The 17,291-nt window shown below is 43.7% G+C and overlaps 1 protein-coding gene across 3 annotated transcripts in view; it reads right to left on the bottom strand.

The window, feature by feature from the left end:
• DIAPH2 (diaphanous related formin 2) overlaps window positions 1–17,291 on the bottom strand; it is a 1,637,420-nt gene that overhangs the window by 1,144,383 nt on the left and 475,746 nt on the right. For all 3 annotated transcript variants that reach the window (XM_077484914.1, XM_077484903.1, XM_077484922.1), the window contains 2 exons: window positions 16,319–16,437; window positions 11,301–11,417 (listed from right to left, as the gene is read on the bottom strand). In XM_077484914.1, coding sequence (XP_077341040.1) covers window positions 11,301–11,417; window positions 16,319–16,437 — 236 coding nt within the window. The remainder of the gene's footprint in view (window positions 1–11,300; window positions 11,418–16,318; window positions 16,438–17,291) is intronic.

The raw sequence follows: 17,291 nt of genomic DNA, 5'->3' as shown, positions 1-17,291 counted from the left end.
GATAATGACTTCAAGTATAACTATATATATATATATACAGTATATATACACAGAATACATAGAAAAAGGAAAACTGTGGGACTTTAAAGGTGTCAAAAATAGAAAATTAGAATTATTATAAAAAGTATACTTTATTTGTAACAAAAAAAAAATTATCATAAAAAAATTATCATAAAAATTCAGATACAGACACTACCGCTCTACATGTTTCGCTTCGAATGAGCGAAACATGTAGAGCGGGAGTGTCTGTAACTGTATATGAATTGAATTAGCAATAAAACAAGGAATTTTTATGATATTTTTTTTATTATTACAAATAAAGTATATTTTTTTATAATAATTCTAATTTTCTATCTTTTGACACCTTTAAAGTCCTTTTCTTCTTTCTATGTATTCTTCATAAAAATTGGGATGTGGTGTCTACTCTACTCCTGTTGCCCCAACCTTTTTTAAAAACTATATATACAGTATATATACACACACACACAATATATATGGGGGGGCAGGGCCGGATTAAGAGCATCATGTGCTTGGTGCTGAGGATTTTGGTGTGCCTTTTACTGGGCACCCTTCTGCTTTCCAAGAGCCTGTGCTGGCATGCGCCCAAACTCAAAAGTGCGCAGCCGCACAGCCATAACACTAGGGAAGCCCGGCATTTGATTTGCCAAGTTTCTGTAAGGGCCGTGCATCGGCATGCACTCTGAGCTGAAAGAGTGCAGCTGCGCAGGCCTAACACTATGGAAGCCCCAGACTTCTGTAAGAGCCCTGCATTAGCGTGCCCCAGGCTTCTGTTAGGACTGCTCATGCAGTGCCCATTATGAATCCCACCACCCTGCCCCGGCGGTGCATGTGGAATGCAGGGCCTGTCAGGGGAGATCTCTTCCTGTTGCCCCATTGCTTTCCATGTTCTTTTTGGGTGGCTGGGCCTATATTAAGGTAGGGGCCTGGAGCTGCAGCTCCAATAGCCCCTACGTTAATCAAGGCCCTGATGAGGGGGGGGGGGGGGGGGCTCTGGCCTGCTAAAAAAGCATCATTAAAATCACTGCTCCTGATTTTTTTTTTTTATGTTTTGCATTGATCCCCCGAGGGCAGTACACATGTCCCCTGGGGGCAGTATCCAGGTGCCTATGCGCTTTTTATGGCCACTAACTTGCATATAAGCCTTCAAAATGGGCACTTTTGATTTTTTCAAGTTTGGGTCCCATAGACTTCAATGGGGTTCGCGGTTTGGATTCTGATCTTTTGCGATATTCAAGAGTTCTGGCGCGAATGGAACCCGGGGGGTGTGTGTTTGGCCCAATTCTACCACCTTTGGCTCCCCTTTGCCAGCTAATTACACTCCATGCACGCTGTATGCTCTTTTTCTTTTATCTAGATGAAGCTTTAGGCTCAATTTACAAAGCAAACACATTAAGATAGTCTTATTTTTTTTAAAAGGTGACAATTATTTTCATGGATGCAAACTGTCCCCGATTTGTGTGGACAGTCCCGCATGTTGGACCTCAATAATGTTGTGTCCCGGGCAGTGCCGGGACAAGGTCATGTAGAGCCCAGGGTGACCATGCCAAATTGTGCCCAACCATATGTATGAGCATTATGTGTAAGCGAAAAAACCCCTCCCCTTCCAAAAAAAAGTATACTAATAAGCATGCTCAATTCCTAAGCAAGAATTCCCCCTTCTCTCAGTACAAATCTGCCCCCTCCTGAAATTGCCCCTCTGAGCACAAATCTTTGCCCCCTATTACCCCAGCTCAAATTCTCTCTACCCATATGGCTCTAGCACAAATCCCCCCCGCCACAAAAAAGTTTCCCCTCCTAGCACATATCCCCTAACCCTCAAATTACCCATCTAAGAACAAATCCTCTCCCCCACTCCAAATCCCCCTTCCAGCACAAAGTCCCCTCCCTCAATCTGGCACAGATTCCCCCCAGCACAGATACCCCCAACCACCCCTACTAGCACAAATCTTCCTCACCTATCCCCCCTCCCAACAAAAATCCCCCCAAATCACATTCCTAGCACACCTCCTCATATTTGCCCTCCTAGGACGTTTCTTACCCGCTTCCTCCCCTCCAAATTCCACTTCTCAACCAAACCCCCTCCCTATCTCCTTGTGGTGCCCCCCCCCCCACTTCACTTGATACCACAGTACCCAGGGCAACCGACACTCCTGCCCACCCCTTGTCCCAGCCCTGGTCCCGGGATCCAGGGGTCACCCTTATTTTTAGTTACTGTGCATGCGTTTCAGAGATGGGTTTCAAAGCAATTTTTGTTTTGGGGTTTATGTTTTTTTCAGTTGTGTACTTAGCTATTTGGATGAAGTTGCCCTTTAAGAGCGCCTTCCTCCCTCCATGGCTTCATGTCTTACTGACACGCTTATAAATATTGATGCAATTTATATGAGAGATACTTGACATCCATTTCATGCTTATCACATTGCTGTCAATAACATTCTTCAATGTCATTATAAAGCCAAGGTGATTTTTTTCATTTTCTTTTATTTACGTTAACAAAATTGATGTAAAAAAACAACAGTACGACCTATTGATTTCCCAGCACGTGATACCGTGGCCTTTGGGGGGGATAAAAATGCGCAGCGGGAATTGTGAGTCTTGATGAACAAAATGCATTGCAAATTCAATCTTTATGTCATATATGCATAGAAAAACAAGCTGGAGAAAACAGCAATAAGATTGCGGCCAATCCAGAGAGTACAAACGTGTTAACAGATGCATTGGTAATGGAGGAAGATGTTAAAAAGTTAACTACACTTTTTTTTTTTGCTAAGTTTGGGATAGAGTGGAGAAGGAATTGATCCTCTCTCAGGTTTTAATTGCTATTGGAGAGATTTATCACTTCCTTCCCCAATGACTACTAACATTAGGAGAGGAAGGGAGGGACAAAGGCAGCAACTCGACTTTTTAATTCTTTGCACTCCATGCAAAACTTTTTTCCTTTTTTTTTTTTTTTTTTTTTAATTGCAGGAGTTCCACATTAAATAAAACCTGTGCTTTACAAATTCATGGCAGCTCAACGGGTTTGCTTTAAAACAGAACTCCAATCATGTTGTACCGAGAAGTCCTGCCATTGCTCTACTCAATGCTAATCTCCCTGGGATTCCGAAATACTCTCGTAAACTAATACACTTTATATTACTGGGAGCCAAAATGACAATAGCCAAAGCCTGGAAACTCCCTAAGGTTTCCTTTGCAGCAGCCGTCAAAAAAATCTCTTGGATCATGGTGCAAGAGAAACTTTCCGGCATTCTACTAGACAATACAGCTCAGTTTGAAGCTACGTGGGAGCCTTGGGCTCACCATGTGGGCATCTCGCTCATTCCGGGTGTCCTACCCTAGCTCCCTGGATTACCCTCGATTGTGAGGGACGCTCAACTGCGGACACGCTCCCCTTCCCCCCCCTTTTTACCATGCTCCTCACCCCTCCCACCCCCTGTTTACAGGTACAGAAGCCTGTTGTGTTTTGCTAAGTGGGGTTTCAGTGGGATGCCTTAATCCCCAAGACTTGCTCGGCTCTCCTCTTTTATGCCTTAAGTGTTATATATTACTGTAGAGTCGAGGTGCGGGCTATGCACTCACACCACTAAAATGATTCCTCTCCACTTGGCTCCGGGAGGTCTCCCCACTTCTGGTGGTTAACGTTGGTTTCCGAGCATCCCCCCCACCGCACAGTGTGCTCCCAGACGGGGTGCGGGGGAGGGCTAGTTGGTGATTTCCAGATTAGACCCCGCTTTGCCGTAAGCAAGCAAGAGTTCGGCTTCTATGGAGTGTGTTTATGCCTCACCTCACTGTTGGTATTCTAGGTCACCCCTGAAACATCTTATTGCAAAGCATGTTACCTGTAACGAGTTTGTACGTTTAATTGTTTTGTAATGTTCTGTTTTGATTCTCATGTCTGTCAAAACCAATAAAAATCTTTGAAAGTAAAACAGAACTCCATCTGACAGCACTGTTGCCGATCAAAGCTGTCAGGCTGGGTATCCATAGCCCTGTGTAAGCTGCCAGTTGTAGCTTACACAGGGCTCTCCTTTGTTCCCAGTAGGGGAGCAAAAGGAAGATACCATATACGGCCCAAATTTTATGAATACCCGACCATCACACCTAAATGAACTTGTTGAACATCCCATTCTAAAACCACGGGTAATAATATAGAGTTGTACCCACTTTATGACTCTAACATCACCCGCTCTTCTTCTAGGAAGGCGTTTTACTTTGTGGACACCTGACCATTACACCCATATGAGCTTGTTGGACATCCCATTCCAAAACCATGGGTATTATTATACAGGTGTCCCCATTCTGTAGCTCTAATATCGCCCACTCTTCCAGGAAGGCTTTCTACTTTGTGGACACCTGACCATCACATCTATATGAGCTTGTTGGACATCTCATTTCAAAACCATGGGTAATAATAAAGAGTTGCCCCCAATATGTGGCTTTAACATCATCCACTCTTCTAGGAAGGTTTTCTACTTTGTGGACACCTGGACATCACACCTATATGAGTTTGTTGGACATCCCATTCTAAAACTATGGGAATTAATATAGAGTTGTACCCACTTAATGACTCTAACATCACCCACTCTTCTAGGAAGGCTTTCTACTTTGTGGACACCTGACTATTACACCCATATGAGCTTGTTGGACATTACATTCCAAAACAATGGGTATTACGATAGAGTTTCCTCCTCTTTGTGGCTCTAACATCACACACTCTTCTAGGAAGGCTTTCTACTTTGTGGACACCTGACCATTACACCCATATGAGCTTGTTGGACATCCCATTCTAAAACTATGGGTGTTAATATAAAGTTGTCCCCACCTTGTGGCTCCAACATCATCCACTCTTCTAGGAAGGTGTCTTTTTACTTTATGGATACCTGACCATCATGCCTATATGAGCTTGTTGGATATCCCATTCCAAAACCAAGAGTATTACTATGGAGTTGGCTTCCCTTTGAAAATATAACAGCCTCCTCTGTTCTGGCATTACCCAAGTAATATTTATTAAAATCAAAAAGGAAACATAAAAACAAGTGGATAGTAAAAGCATATCAGAGTCCACAATAGACAAAAAGCAACCAGGTCAACAGGACTGTGTCCAACACGCCGGAGGACCTTCCTCAGAAGAGGGACCCCCCCTCAAAATGCGTCAGCCATCTGGAAGGTCCTCCGGTGTGTTGGACACAGTCCTGGTGACCTGGTTGCTTTTTGTCCATTGTGGACTCTGATATGCTTTTACTATCCACTTGTTTGGTACGTTTCGTTCTTTTTGATTTCAATTAATATTACTTGGTAATGTGCAAGTTGGTGCGCTCTCTCTTAATTTGGGAACAGTGTTTCCATTGGGTATCCCCTGACCCTTGGAGGGCAGCAAGGCCTGTGCATGTACTGTTATAGGCTTCTTCCATTGCTATCGCAGTACTGTTGAGCGCAGGAGATTTGTTTGATTGTGATTCAATGGGTATATGTAAGGGTTTACAAGCACTTTAAAATTAAAGACGTCACTCTCTTGAGTGAGGTGTGTCACAAGACTGGCTGAACAGACTTTCTTAAAACTGTTCAGAAAGCACTTCCAAAGTGTGTATTCAGTTACTAGCCTAGAATTCAACTACAAATCAAAGAAAAGGGATTTTTTTTATATACCATCTGTTCTCCAATTTTAGCATTTTAGAAATACAGAAAACATTCTGTCATAGGTAATGACATTCTTCTTGTGTTTGGAAACGCTGAAGGTAAGTAATATAAATGGCCTTTGTTTTCTCTTGTTCTTCGAATTATTTAACCTTGTAGCACAGTGAAAAGCATTTCTCAGTGCTTAACTATTACATTTAAAAGCCCTTTAGATGGAAATACTGTATATGGGTTACAATTTATGCTAAAACACTCGAGGGAACTTTAGCAAGTTGGAAGTCTGATCGAAATGGTTCACCTGTTCAAATGACTTAATGACTGCCATTAAAAACTGAGGTTTATTCTACCTATGTGCTGCCCTTCCTTGGTTCCTCCCTCTCCCTCACCAATATGCTAATTACATTTTTACAAAAAAAAAAAAAAAAAAACTTTCCTTTTCATTACATGTAAAAGATGTAAGAATTAGTGCAGCGTAATATGTGAGTCCATAAGCATGTATGAGAAAAACTGTAAAGTTCTTCAGCAATAGAACCCAAGGACACCTCGTGAGGAGAGACGCAATTCAATCCACTGAATATTCTGGGTGACTAATCTTCCACCAATAAATCCAAACTCTTACCAGAGCTGGTGGACCTCTGAGCTAACGGAATGTCATATAGGCTTGTATCCATAGATGGGATGAAGGCAGTTGGTAGGTGTAACCAATAAAACCAGATATTCCCAGATATGAAAATGGAAATAAACACAATCTAAGTGTTCTCCGCAAAGTTAATTTAATGAATTGATCCACAGTATAAGAAAAAAATATCTTATGGCCGTGACATAAAAGATGCTGGAATAGCGATCAATAAAAATGGCAATGTGAAGCAGCAGAGGTCCACCGTATCTGGTAAGAGTTTGGATTTGTTGGTGGAGGATTAGACACTCAGAATATTCAGCGGATTTGAATTGTGTCTTTCCTGATGAGGTGTATCCTGCCTTCTATTGCTGAAGAACTTTACTGTTTTTCTCATACATGCTTATGGACTCACATATTGTGCGGCACTACTTTTATCTTTTGCATTTTATCTGAGGTGTTGTAATTAACCTACAGTGTACAGCTTGCATTTTCGTTATACTTGATTTCTGTGTGCGCTGATTGTTTTCATTATTTTACCTTTTCATTACATACCTAATTTTAGACACAGTCATGTCAGTTCTGTGTCCCAAGATCACACCAATCTTTTTTGAGCTAATGCACATGAGTGGAAGGCCCTCTCATATTTAGTGGAGGGGTCTTAATGGGACCTTCCTCTTAAAGGGGTGTCATGGACAGTACATGTACATTCAGGGGCAGGGTCTTGATAGGACCAAACCATGACGTAGGAATGATTTGGCCAACTGGAAAGTGGACAGGGTGGGGTTACCAGTGTGTATGATCCAGGATCATAATGTTGGCAAGTATGTCAATGGGGTGCCCTATTGGAGAAGGTGATGAAGGGTTCCATGTTCGATCCCTTACCCAGGCAACCTCTATTTTTGAATCTGCGGTGGTACGTAAAAACAAAACATCTAAGCGTACATAAAAAGTGCATGTGAAAAACACACAAAAAGTTCACTTACGCATGTGTCTCATGCCCACCCCCTGAAGGAGTAGGATCTTACCCAGACCACTCCGGGGCATGAGGCTCCTGAGAGGGGCTAGGCTCAACTCGGTACACCTAGCCAAAGGCCTGAGAAAGGTATCTCTCCTCATGGTCAGTCGAAGCCAACCAACAAGTACTAGATGGGCACCCCCGAAGAGAGACCACCCGGTTCAGGGGAGGAAGTAACCTGATTGCCACACATCCTCCCCCTAGACTTAAGGGTAGGCTCGAGAACTCACACCTTCCATTCTACTGAGAAAGAAACACAAACAATAGTGCAAAGACCTTGGCGGCCTCTATGATGATGCCAATGGGCCCTAAGGAGACAATAGACCTCGGACCATGTACATAAACTCCATCCTGCAATGAGTTCCCCAGTAGTTCACTTCTTTAAGAATGCATCTGCCTTTTCGGAAATACTATGCCTAGCTCTATCATCTCCCTGCTAAACTGTCTGCCTCAGTGGCAGATCAGAAGCAGGGCCATATCCTGGAGCATCTGGAAGAAGCTCAGACCCCCAACTCACTAACAAAACCAGCAAACAACTTGAAATGCCTATTACCCAGATGAAGCTGGAAACAGTGATAAAAGAGCTCCCGAAAGGGAAAAGCCCAGGCCCTGATGGATATTTGAACGCCTATTACGGTACCTTCCTCTCCTTATTGTCTAATCCAATGTGTGCCTACTTTAACGCCTCAGCTTCAGGTACCGCTATACCCAAAGAGGGGCAACTGGCCCATATTACTGTGCTCCCCAAAGACAGGAAAGACCACGCTGCCCCTAGTAACTACAGAAAGATATTGATTCTCAACACCAACATAAAAATATTAGCGAAGATTTTAACAAACCGACTTAAACCCATAATGCCATCTATCATACATCCAGACCAAACTGGGTTTATTACTAGCTAGCTAGGGACAACTCTAACTGGGCGATTCAATTGATCCATTGGGCACAAACACAGACCTGTCATCTAAGCTGCCTCCTGCTTTGCTTTCTACTGGCGCTGAAAAGGCATTGGACACGGTGAACTGGGTATACCTTCAAGCTGTATTGACCAGGCTGGAACTTGGCCCTAACATGCTCTCCTGGATAACCTCGCTCTATAGCTTCCTTGAGGCCAGAGTTAAGGTGAATGGTGTCCTTTCGGACACCTTCCCTATTCTGAACGGGACTAGGCAGGGCTGCCCACTGTCCCCCCTCATTTTCACCCTCCCCCTGAACCATTACTCAATAAGATTTGCTTGATGTCAAGGGCTTCAGGCATTGGGCCAAGGGAGCACAAACTCTCTGCTTATGTGGACAATATCCTGTTCTATGTGGTTGACCCTTTAATTTCTCTCCCCAACATCATGGATGAATTGCAGAATTTCAGCTTACGCTCAAATTTCAGAATCAATTACAATAAATCTGAAATTCTATCCTTGAATATCACATCGAGCTTACATACACGGTTGCAGTCCTCTTTCTCCTTCACTTGGTGCCACACTCACCTGAAATATCTGGGTGTTTATCTTACTCCCCTCTGCTCCCAGTAATTTAACTGTACATTCCTAAAATATATCTGGCATGGGCGAAGCCCTCGGTTGGCTCTTCGCACCCTGCAGAGACCTAAGAGGCTGGGGGGCCCAGGCGTCCCAGATATACGCAAATATTATGAGGCAATCACTGGGCAGCAGATATTGGACTGGCACCATGGGGTGTCCACTAAGGTGTGGGTATCTTTAGAAAAGTTTCTGGCTGGTTGCAAATTATCCCATGCCCCATGGCTGCCCAGGCACATAAAGGTTTGTCAGCATTTGTCTCTCCAGCTACTGTTCATGCTTTGCAGGAATGGGATGCCCTAAACAAGTCAGGACAGCTTGCCCCTCGGTTCTCCACCGGCTCTCCTGGAAGGCTTCCTGGTTTGCCCCAGGCCTGTCTTCCATACTTGAACGGCAGATGGTGAGGTGAGGTGCCGTAGCTTCTTCCAAAACCAGGAATTACTCCCGTCGGAGGAACTTAGAGCTCAGTATGGTAGATTCCCTCTGGATGATTGGAGATATGGACAGCTTTAACATTTTACACGTGATTTACCTCAAGCCATGCGCTCCCCTACCTCCTCCACTCCTTTTGAGAAGCTGTGCATGTCTGCCAATCCAATCCCACACTCCATATCTGTCCTGGATGAGATGCTATTAGGGCTGGGACCCAAGGGGAAGCCAATATACATTCGAGAATGGGAAAAAGACCTGCAATATGAGTTCACTGTGCTGCAACTTGGCCACCTGTATTGCCTTACTCATTCTAGTTCTGTTGACAGGAAAATGCAGGAGAATGGGTTCAAGGTTATGGCTAGATGGTATAGTGTCCCCGCCAAACTTGATAAAATATACCCAGCTTCCTCAGATGCTTGCTGGCAGGACTGTGTACATAGGGGTTCATTTTTACACATTTGGTGTGATTGCCCTAAGTTACAGCCGTATTGGCAGGACATTAGAACCCAAATAAACCTCATCTTAAAAATAGACCTCCCTGACACTCCAATGGGTTTCCTCCTTCATGTCCCCACCATTCCTCTCAGCCTCTAACGAAAATCGGTATTGCCTCACCACCTGAATGCGGCTAGGAGATTGATCCCCATCTATTGGAAGAGAAGCCAAGTTCCATGCCGCTCGGAATGGATTTGTCTTGTGAACGATATTAGGGCTGCTGAGGAGTGGATGGCGACATGTAACGATAGACATGATAAATGGTATGGGATCTGGGCCACTTGGATTCATTATGCAGACGGGGCCCGCACAAACACACAACCAAAGGGTACCGCCTCGGTGGGGAGGGAAAGTTTAACTGTCATAAATGTTATAGACTTGACATCTGATATATGATTGCTCATACATTTAAATAGAGTGCTTCTTTTTTTTTATTGTTTTAGTTTGGTTTTTATGTTTTATGTTCTCTTCATATACCTGCCCTCTGGGCTAAAGTTTTTCTGCCCAAATCAGAGGTGTTTGCTCATTAATACTGCTAAGTTTGATAGAAGGGCCAGAGACAAACTAACGATGATATAGTTCATATGTTTTCATGACCACTAAGTGATGCCTCCATCTCTAAGCACTTGTACACACGGTCGGACATTCCGACAACAAAATCCGTCGGATTTTGTCTGACGGATTTTGTCTGACGGATTTCGTCCGAAACTGGTGTTGCATACACACGGTCGGACAAAGTTGTCAGAAAATCCGTTCGATCAGAACGTGATGACGTTATTCCGTTACGACGGGACTACGTTCAGGCTAGTAGCCAATAGCTTTGGTCTAGGAATTTGATCTGAGCATGCGTGGCACTTTGTCCGATCGGAATTCTCTACAAACGAGTCCGATCGGATCATGTTGTCGAAAATTCCGACGTAAACAGTCCGATGGAGCCCACACACGATCGGATTATCCAACAACACGGTCCGATCGGACATTTTCCGTCGGAATGTCCGTCCGTGTGTACAAGGGCTAACACCCTCTATGTTGGACAGCCAATCGGGCCTCATGTTAATTGATCAATGACCCACTTGGGTTGCTTTGCTTACTCTTTTTGTTTTTATTTTTTCATTGTCTGTTACCTGATTACTATCGTTTTATTGTGACTGTGTTGTCAGAATTGTGAATATAAACCAAGATTATATAAAATAAAAAAATCTGAATAAGCCAACTTAGTCCGAGAGAGGAGTCGGTACAACTGTGTGGGACTGAAGAGAAGAATTTTATGTCCACCTCCTAGCCCTTTTTATTTTTTTTATTCTCCTATGTTTGATATATTTCCAGAAATAAATATTACATTTTGCCACTGTGGGTATTGTGTTGACATTCTTTTCATATCAGTTGTGTTTCTGCCTATCTTATTGTCACACAGCAGTTCTGTTATCTTCATAATGTCCCCTGTCCGCTCTCACAAGAACCAAGGACACCTAGGAAGGAGCTTTGTTTTGTCACATGCCTATTATTTCCCCGGACAAAGGATGAGAAGGCGGGGAGATTTAACAATCCTCACCTGATGTAATAGTCGTTGCGGATCAGAAGGAAGTGCTGCAGGATGGAGAGGAGGTACGGCTCCGAAGCGGTGTCCTTCAGCATATTGTACAAGAGATGATAGACTTCATTGATATCGGTGCAAGGAGTCAAGGAACAATAACACACAAATGAGATGTAAATGCCTTCTATACAATAAAATATGCTTCCTATCAACCAAAGCAGGACAAAAGAAAGTACAGTAAAGGCTTCTCTTGGAGCACAATTATAGGAAAGCATCTAAATACTTAGCTGAAATGCATATATATACCTTCAAAAATCATTTTTATTTGGCTCAGCCACTTTTGAGCTTGCATCATCCTTGCCAGATGCCCTGACCTCACTTTTGAAGCAATTTAGCCTGGTCAAGGACCTGTGATTGGATAGTGATGAGGTCTTCCATGTGCTCCACGCCCAATGATCTGTGAGACGGCACTGTGCAAGGTGGTAGAATTGGAATGAATGACAAGCAGAATATTACGGTTGGTTAATATAAAGAGGGGTTGAGGTGTTTTTTACTAAACACATTTAAGGATTTTTTTAAAATTATACCTATTTAGATTAAATGGTCTTTTATTTCTTCCTATACCTATTCTGCATTAAACAATCAGCTCTAAATAATGATATTTTAGACCAGTCTTTCTCAACTTTTTTAACCCCAGAGGAACCCCTGAAACACATTTCAGGTCTTGGCAACCCCTGCTAGAACCAATTCACTGGAAGTCACTGGATACATTTGACTTACATTGGTTGCCAATGAGAAGATTACTCCTTACATAGGTGGTCAGTGGGAAGAATGCCCCTTGCATTGGTGGCTGGTGAGAAGAATGCTCCTTACATTGGTGGCCAATGAGAGGAATGCTCCGTACATTGGTGGTCAGTGAGAAGCATGTCCCTTGCATTGGTGGTTGGTGGGAAGCATGTCCCTTGCATTGGTGATCGGTGGGAAGAATGATCCTTATTTTGGTGGTCAGTAGGAATAATGGACCTCACATTGGTGGCCAATGAGAAGAATGTTCATTACATTAGTGGTCAGTAGGAAAAATTCTCCTTACATCGATAGGCATTTGGAAGAATACCCCTTGCATTGGTGGTCAGTGGGAAGAATGCACCTTTCATTGGTGGCCAATGAGAAGAATGTCCCTTACATTACTGGTCAGTGGGAAGAATGCTCCTTACATTGGTGGCCAATGAAAAGAATGTGTCTTACATTAGTGGTCGGTGGGAAGCATGTTCCTTGCTTTGGTGATCAGTGGGAATAATGCTGCTTGCATTGGTGATCTATGGGAAGAATGTTCCTTGCATTGGTGATCAGTAATAAGAATGCCCCCTTTAGTTGGTGGTCAATAAGAATGCCCCTTATATGGGTGACCAGTGGGAAGAATGCTCTTTACATTGGTGGTCAATAGGAAAAATGCTCCTTATATTAGTATTCAATAGGAAGAATGTTCTATACATTGGTGGCCAGTGGAAAGGATGCTCCTTACCCTGCTGATTGGTTAGAAGAACAATCATTACATTGATGGTCAGTGGGAAAAATAGTCCTTACAGTAATTGTCCCTTACATTGGTAGCCAATGAGAAGAATGCTCCTTCCATTTGTGACCAACTGGAAACCCCTACAGTAGTGGTAAAAAATATCTTTGCTGTCATGCAGCTGGCTCTACCAAGTGCTAACGAAGCAAGCACAATCAGCCACAACTCAAAGAACCCCTAGCAACCTCTGGTGGAACCCTAGTTGTGAATGGCTGCTTTTTGACAAAGGTGGCGTTTGACTGTATTAGCCATCTACAGGCTCCTTATAGCCTTTGTGGTCCCACCTTCATTCAGCATGGCAATACAAGAAAACCCTCAGTGACCAAGTTTTCGGAATTTGACAGTTGAACGACAGGTTCTTGCAGTTTACTAATGATTGCTGACATGATAGGTTCACTTTAAGTTAACCATTTTTTTTTTCCCCCGAGCATTGGGATTTTTCGATCTTAAACAGTAAAACAATAGCACCTGTTTGCCATTTTCTTTATCCCGATGCAACAGAAATATTTATTGAAAACCAGGTGAAGCTTCGCCTTCAAATGTTCTACATTGTGAGATCAGCGACAAATCTATTGCCAGGATTACCTGGGCCACCCTTGTCTACATACTGCAGATGTGATAGCGCCTCACTCCCTATTCATTAAGCCAAAGTGGATAACGCTGCGGCTTTACTTCCTATCCCCGTTTTTTCCCACTGTGCCGGGCGGCTGCAAACACAATGTAAAGTTGTGGATGTATTTTCATGCATAGTCTGATCCACACTTATCAGCTCTTCCTGTTGACACAGACAGGATACAATCTAAATTGATTTCTTTCTCAGCAGTGCGTCCGCCTGTGATGGCGTTGTTTAGATTATTCCGCGTGCTGGGTTTTTGTTTTCTGATTTTCATAGAAGAGACTTCATTCGGTTGTGAAAACAACTGTTTACTCTGCCTCATCGTTCTTCCCACCGCCCATGCTAAGGGATTACGTCTAATGCCGTATTTATATAATGTTACATTGTATACTAAAACTGCAATTCAGATCATGGGGAAGAGGAAAAGCTGAGGTCAGATGTGGGCGGATTATAGAAAAAAGGCCCGACTAGGGCTCCCATGTACGGCCTGGTGTCCATTGTAAGTGTAAAGTGTGATGTTTTGGGACTACTGAGAAGCCCTTTCTTGGGCATTAGTGACACGGTGATGATAAATAAAATGTTCTATTTTGGGCTTTATGGTGCGCTGGTGACATTTTGAATTTTTAGGCTTTTTGACTATGCTATCCATCTGGTCCCCCCAATGGAACCCACGTTTGTTCAAGTTTAATGCTGTAAGGAGTCCGCTGGATTATATGAACTTTGACTAGGCATGAAAAAGGTTCAATTGGTATTCATAGGACAAGTGTAATAGAAAGGAGGACCCAGAAGAATGGAATACCATTTTTTTTTTTTTGGCAATCTTGAATAGCAATATGACAATTGGGGATTCAGAAACAATGCTCTAACACCAGAGGATCCTGGATCAATGATGCACTTGGGGGTCCCACAAAAATAGCATAATGACAATTGGGGATCCTAGAACAATGGCACAATAATGCCAGGGAGTCCCAGATAAATGTCACCCCAATACTAGTGCTGGGACAAGATCATCCAGTGCCCAGGGCAGCGATGCCAAATTGCACCCCCCCCACCCTTTGTTATGTGTGAGCTTAGGAGGGGAAGAGAGCACACAGTCCGTACCTCCTCCTGACTCATTGATAATGATATCCATCTAGTTCACCATGTCACTCACATTTGTTTTGGTTTAAAGTAATTGTAAAGTCTCGATTTTTTTTTCTATAGAAATAACAAACATATTATACTCACCTGCTCCCTGCAGTTGGTTTTGCACAGAGCATCTGGAATCCTCCTCTTCACGAGTCCCTCTTCGGCGCTCCTGGCCCCTCCCTCAAGCTTGCTATGGGGGCACTCGTGCCGCACCGCAGCTTTGTGTGTCCACTCAGACATGGCGCCCTGTTTGACCCCGCCCCTCTCTCCCGATTGGCTAACTGACTTTGATTGACAGCAGCTGCTGTGTCTCAGCCAATCAGGAGGGAGAGTCACAGATGGCCGTGGCATTCGTGGACATCGCTGAGAGAGATGGGGCTCAGTTAAGTATTAGGGAGGCTGCTGCACACAGAAGGCTTTTATCTTAATGCATGCAACCTGGAAGCTGCACATACCCTGGAGGCCCTATAATGATTCTTTAAACTACAGGCCCTGGAATATTGACATACTGACACTTGGGGTCCTGGAATAATGGCAGATGGACACTTGGGGTCCTGGAATAATGGTACACTGACACTTGGGGTCCTGGAATAATGGCGCAAGGAAAATTAGGGTCCTGGAATAATGGCACACTGACACTTGGGGTCCTGGAATAATGGCACACTGACACTTGGGGTCCTGTAATAATGGCACACTTTACACTTAAGGTCCTGTAATAATGGCACACTTACACATGGGGTCCTGGAATAATGGCACATGGACACTTGGGGTCCTGGAATAATGGCACATGGACACTTGGGGTCCTGGAATAATGGCACATGGACACTTGGGGTCCTGGAATAATGGCACATGGACACTTGGGGTCCTGGAATAATGGCACATGGACACTTGGGGTCCTGGAATAATGGCACATGGACACTTGGGGTCCTGGAATAATGGCACACTTACACTGGGGTCCTGGAATAATGGCACACTTACACTTGGGGTCCTGGAATAATGGCACACTGACACTTGGGGCCCTGGAATAATGGCACACTGACACTTGGGGCCCTGGAATAATGGCACACTGACACTTGGGGTCCTGGAATAATGGCACACTGACACTTGGGGTCCTGAAATAATAGCACACTGACACTTGGGGTCCTGGAATAATGGCACACTGACACCTGAGGTCCTACAACAACAACACACTGATATCTAGGGTCCTGAAAGAATAGCACACTGACACCTGGGGTCCTAGAATAATGACACTTGGGGTTCTAGAACAAGGACAAATTAATGCATCTGTTCCATAAAGACCCAGTTTATACAATAACAATAAAACATTTATATACAGTATAAAGTAAGTCCCACATGAACTGTCACAGGAGATCCTTCCATGACATATCCCTCTCTATGGGTTTGTTCTCTGTGGGTTGATCTCATAGTGTTCTGTCCATCCTAACATCTTCTCTGACCTGCAGCCGTCAGTCCCACCAAACACCAGAGGTGATAAATCAGTCATTACGTTATTTACAAGCGCATTGGGCAGTTACCTGATAATCATTCCATCATACCATTATCTTTTTTTCAGTCTAAATAATAAAAGTTTATCACTTGTTTTTACAGCGTCTTTTGGTTATTTAAACGCTTCCCAAGATGAACGGCTGACCTGTGCGTCTCAGACAAAAATGGATCACAAAACAAATATACGACACAGGTAAAATGTTATGAGAAGGATATTCCATCTCAGCCCGAATGTCCCTGAGGCGATGGGAGAGCTCCAGCAGGTCATCTTCTCTATTCTCATCAAACACTTTCAGCTGAATATCAAGCTCATCATTCTCCTTTTCTTTTAGGTGCTGAAAAAGAAGTTATAAGAAAATATCAAGAACAAGGACAAACCACAAAGTCAGAGATTTGACATGAAAAGTGGAAGAGAGAGAGAGAGAGAAAGAAAGAAAGAAAGAAAGAAAGAAAGAAAGAAGAAAGAAAGAAAAAAGAAAGAAAGAAAGAAAGAAAGAGAGAACGAAAGAAAGAGAGAAAGAGAGAAATAGAGAAAGAGAGAAGGAAAGAAAGAAAGAAAGAAAGCGAAAGAGAAAATGAGACAAGGGAGTGAGAAAGGGAAAGAGAGAGAAGAGACGGGAGGAAAAGGCGACAAAGAGAGGCAGAGAAAGGGAGAGAAAGAAAAAAGAGGGAGAAAGAAAGAATGAGGGAAAGAGAAAGAGAGAGAGGGAGAAAGAGACAGGAGGAAAGGAAACAAAGAGAGACAGAGAGAGGGAGAGAAAGAAAGAAAAAGAAAGAAAGAAAGAAAGAAAAAAAAAGAAAGAAATAAGGGAGAGAGGAGGGAAAAGGAGACAAAGAGAGAAGAGGAGGAGGCGGGAGAAAGAGAGAGAGGAGGAGAGAGGGAGAAAAATGAAAAATGAAGAAAAAGTGAGAGATAGAGAGAGAGAGAGAGAGAGAGAGAAATTAAAAGAGAGAGAGAGAGATGGGGGAGAGAGAGGGGGAGAGAGAGGGGGAGAGAGACATGGGGGAGGAGAGAAAGAGGGGGGAGAGAAATATGGGGGAGAGAAATAGGGGGAAGAGAGATATGGGGAGAGGAGAGAGAGGGGGCGAGAGAGAGGGGGGGAAGAGAAGAGGGGGGGGAGAGGGGGGGATGGGGGGGAGAGAGGAGAGGGGGGGGAGAGAGAGAGATGGGGGGGAGAGGGGGGATGAG

Source organism: Lithobates pipiens, unplaced genomic scaffold, assembly GCF_037356315.1.
Source record: "Lithobates pipiens isolate NorthernLeopardFrog02 unplaced genomic scaffold, aLitPip1_a1.2 Scaffold_1, whole genome shotgun sequence".
NCBI lineage: Eukaryota > Metazoa > Chordata > Amphibia > Anura > Ranidae > Lithobates > Lithobates pipiens.
This window is presented reverse-complemented; position numbering and strand designations above follow the sequence as displayed.